This window comes from Carlito syrichta, unplaced genomic scaffold (assembly GCF_000164805.1).
Source record: "Carlito syrichta isolate Samal-C Ts95f unplaced genomic scaffold, Tarsius_syrichta-2.0.1 Scaffold311717, whole genome shotgun sequence".
Lineage (NCBI taxonomy): Eukaryota > Metazoa > Chordata > Mammalia > Primates > Tarsiidae > Carlito > Carlito syrichta.
The window spans coordinates 349528-353631 of NW_007255813.1; the positions used below are offsets into that span (position 1 = coordinate 349528).

General features: G+C 46.2%; 1 protein-coding gene across 2 annotated transcripts in view; it reads left to right on the forward strand.

Annotated features, from left to right (window-relative positions):
* SCRN1 (secernin 1) overlaps window positions 1-4104 on the forward strand; it is an 84231-nt gene that overhangs the window by 21786 nt on the left and 58341 nt on the right. For both annotated transcript variants that reach the window (XM_021718023.1, XM_008068986.1), the window contains exon 3: window positions 693-895. In XM_021718023.1, the coding sequence (XP_021573698.1) occupies window positions 693-895 (203 nt within the window). The remainder of the gene's footprint in view (window positions 1-692; window positions 896-4104) is intronic.

Genomic DNA, 4104 nt, shown 5'->3' on the forward strand with positions numbered 1-4104 from the left:
TCCACTCACCTCAGCCTCCCAAAGGCGCAGGATTACAGGCTGAGCCACTGAGCCCAGCCTGGAATTTGTATTCTTTTGATAACTTAAGCCAATAGACATAGGCTTATAGGTAGGAGGAGAAATATATAGAAAAAGGATTGATCATGTCACAACCAGTTGGCCATTCCTAATGAGATCTCTGAGCAAATTATATGGACAGAGGACAATGGCTGGCCATTGAACACTTTTATTGCTAACCAAAATACCTGTGTAGAATAATAGTGATCAAGTCTGGGCTAGGTGAGATTTCCTTGTGCCCAGGTTAGAGTCAGGAGGGAGCACAAGCCTCAGAGAGGCTATCTCGCCAAGGGCTAGAGCTAAGCCAACCAGCTCCCTGGAGATGCACCCAGAAAGGGGTAAGAGATGTGGCTGAACTTCCTTTCAAGAGAGAGAAGCCACTGGGTTCCTGACTTTTCTGTGTGGAGTGGGAATGTCCAAAGACAGAAAACACCCTCATGATGTTTAACTGAATGTGCATGAGAAGTGTTCTGAGATACAGTGCTGTCCGTCAGTTTGCCTGTTGGTCTGCGTGATTAGCACGTTTATACAGGTGGGCGTGCTTCCTGACTCAGCCTTGTCCCTGTCTTTGATGATTACGTTGATAATCAGGTGGATGAAGTGACTGAGGTATGCTTCTGATTTCCTTACTTCAGGCTTGGTCTGGAAAGAGGGGAAACAGCTAAAGAAGCCTTAGATGTCATTGTCTCCTTGTTGCAAGAACATGGACAAGGTGGGAATTATTATGAAGACGCAGACTCCTGCTATAGCTTCCAAAGCTCGTATCTGATTGTGGACCGCGATGAAGCTTGGGTGCTAGAGACCATGGGGAAGTACTGGGCGGCCAAGAGGGTCACAGGTGAGTGCATGTGGATGGTGAAGGGTTTTGAGGACAGGGAGGAATGAGGTGGCTGTGGCCTGGACATGCAACACTGGACTTGGAGGACTCATGCTGCTGTCACAGACCCTCCCTGTGCTGGGTCTTCGTGCTTCACTTGCATGTTTCTGGGATCTGAGAAGAACTTGCATCTTCTGTAGCTGGAGCGGAGGGGGGTCCACACTTGGGAAGCACACTACTCACATTTCATGTTTTCCATTTGCTTTCTGGGCAGATCTCAGTTTGACTACCAGCAGTTCTGTGACTCAACAGGCCAACAGGGTGGTGATCTTTTTTTCGTAATATGTCAATAAATTCCTTCACCAGGGAGTTGCTCCTTGTTGCCCCCAACCCTGTAGATCTTTGTGCTTGAAATGTTTTTCTAAAACAGGAGTTTGGATTTGTGTGAGGAATTTTGATTGCCATTTTGGACCAAAAGGCCATTTCTCTGTGAGACAATGTTTCTAGAAGAGCCAAGGACTAGGTGATCTACCCAGAAGGATTTAGCACCCGTAAAATTGCTGCTTGGTAGCCCCTGTAGCATCTTGCTTCCAAGACAGCTCTGGGGAAAAAAATGTTTGGGCTGTGTCATCACCTTAGCACCCTCATATTCTAGCCAGGATGGGATCCCAGAATGGGCTAAAGGACTTCCAAAAGGACTAAGTAGTTCAGTTCTAAGAAACAATTGGTAGCCGGGCTCGGTGGCTCAGCCTGTAATCCTGCGCCTTGGGAGGCTGAGGTGAGTGGATTGCCTGAGCCCGCGGGTTCGAGACCCGCCTAGGCAACTTGGCGAGACCTCATCTCTACTATAAACCAAAAAATTAGTTGGGTGTGGTAGCATGTGCTTGTAGTTCCAGCTACTTGGAAGGCTGAGGCAGAAGGATCACCTGAGCCCGGCAGGTCGATACTAGGTTGACCATGAGCATGCCATTGCATTCTAGCCTGGGTGACAGAGTGAGACTCCAACTCAAAAAAAAAAAAAAAAGAAACAATTGGTGGTGGAGCTCCTCTTACATTCCTTAGGACTGGGTGACAAACACATGGTGTGTGCATTGCCATTCTCCCCTCCTGTGCTCATGGCACAGCAGACACGGCTAGTAGATCACAGCACTCTTCTCTAGTTGAACCTATACTTGGCCCATGATTTTTCTTAACTGAATTTGCTGAAAAGTATCTTTGAATTAATCAGAAATGATGTTGGGGATGAAACCTGTTTGCCATCCCTGCCTCAGGGTGAATAGAACCAACTTTATTTTTTGAGTTGGAGTCTTCCTCTATCACCCATGCTGGAGTACAGTGACGTGCTCATGGCTACAGCAGCCTTGACCTGTTGGGTTCAGTTGATCCTTCTACCTCAGCCTTCTAAGTAGCTGGGACTGCACCACCACGCCTGACTAATTTTTTAAAAAATTTATTGTAGAGATGAAGTCTCATCAAGTTGCCCAGACTGATCTCGAATGCCTGGGCTCAGGCAATCTTCTCACTTCCGCCTCCCAAAGTGCTGGGATTACAGGCGTGAGCCACCATGTCCATCTTGAATGGAACCAAATTTGACCTAAATTAGAAGCAGAAGATCTGCTGCAGTAGCTGGGAATCGAGCCTGTGTTCTGTGCACAAAGTTAATGCAGCAATCAGGGCTTCTATGGATAATGGGTGCATTGTATCCTATATAAGATTGCCTCAGCCGGGCTCGGTGGCTCAGCCTGTAATCCTGCGCCTTTGGGAGGCTGAGGTGAGTGGATTACCTGAGCCCACAGGTTCGAAACCCGCCTGGGCAGCAAGACTTCATCTCTACAATAAATCAAAAAATCAGCCGGGCATGGTAGCGCATGCCTGTAATTCTGCCTACTTGGAAGGCTGAGGCGGAAGGATCGCTGGAGTCCAGCAGGTCGAGGCTGCGGTGACCGGGAGCGGCCACTGCACTGCAGTCTGGGCGACAGAGTGAGACTCCGACTCAAAAAAAAAAAAGAAAAAAGATTGCCTCACTGAGACAGCAAAATCTAGATGGTGGTTTTCTGGCCAAGCTGTGCAAAGACTGTTTCTGCCTGGAGGTGGGGGTGGCTTCTTCTCATGTCACGAGGGTGCAGAATGGCTAGCAGTGACTGTCAGCAATCAGAGAATTTCTTCACTTCCATGTGCCTGCTTGACCAATTCTTATGGTATTTATAAAACCAGGGCAGCCAGTGTGCCATGCCAGGTCTCCATCTCTCCTGCATTGTGAGAACTTAATACTTTTTTATTAAAAAACCAAAAACCCTAAGGTGAAGTCTTGCTATGGAATGATTTCATCAAGAGGGCTAGTGGAACACATGCGAAAGCAATCATATTTCTTTTACATAGAACCTAAAACTTTTTGATCTATAACTGCACTTCAAAAGCTGAGCTTCCCTTCAAAATATGGCTTTAAAAATCCACTGCCATATAATGAATGTTTTACTGAATAGTTAAATAAAAAAAAAATCCTAGCCGTTTCTTAGACTCATTGATTTCATGTCCTCTGATCCCAGCAGCAGGGTGATGGATTGCAGTAAGATTTAGTACACTCTGTCTGCCAGATGCTAACATTCTTGAAAGCAAATGTCTACTATAAATCAGCCCTTTGGAAAATAACATCTGTGGAGTTGTTCACAAGATAATTTTTTTTAATAGCTTAGTGTGAATACTGTCAGAATCACTTGTTTAGGCCAAGACTGTTTTTCATTTTTAAAGTATTTAAATTTTACTTTCATGATGCCCTCTGAAAGATGAATGGCAAAGAACCAGTGCCCACCAGCCAGGAATGTTTGTTTTGGAAGTGCAAATCAGTGCAGCACTGATCCTGCCTCTAGGGGTTGGATTTCAGACAGTGATGACTTTATTGTGGCTCGTAGCGCTCGCTCCCTTCCTCTCCAAGAATTTGGAAGATCGACGTGCTCCCTGGAAGCAGCAGATAGGAAAGGTCCTCTTGAGCCAGCAATGAAAACCCCTTAGTGCTTGTGCTCTCGTCAGCATCCTGAGGCTAGGGGTCCTAGTCGACCTGCGTGCGTTTGCAGCTCAGGCTTTGGCGAAGACATAGCAAACCTGCCAGCTGGTGGGAGAAATTCTGGCCTAAACCCTCATTCGAGGTGGAGTATACTTGGAATGCAGGCATTTCAGGTTCTAGATTTATTCAGTTACATTTCTATTTTTTTTTTTTTTTTTTTGAGTTGGAG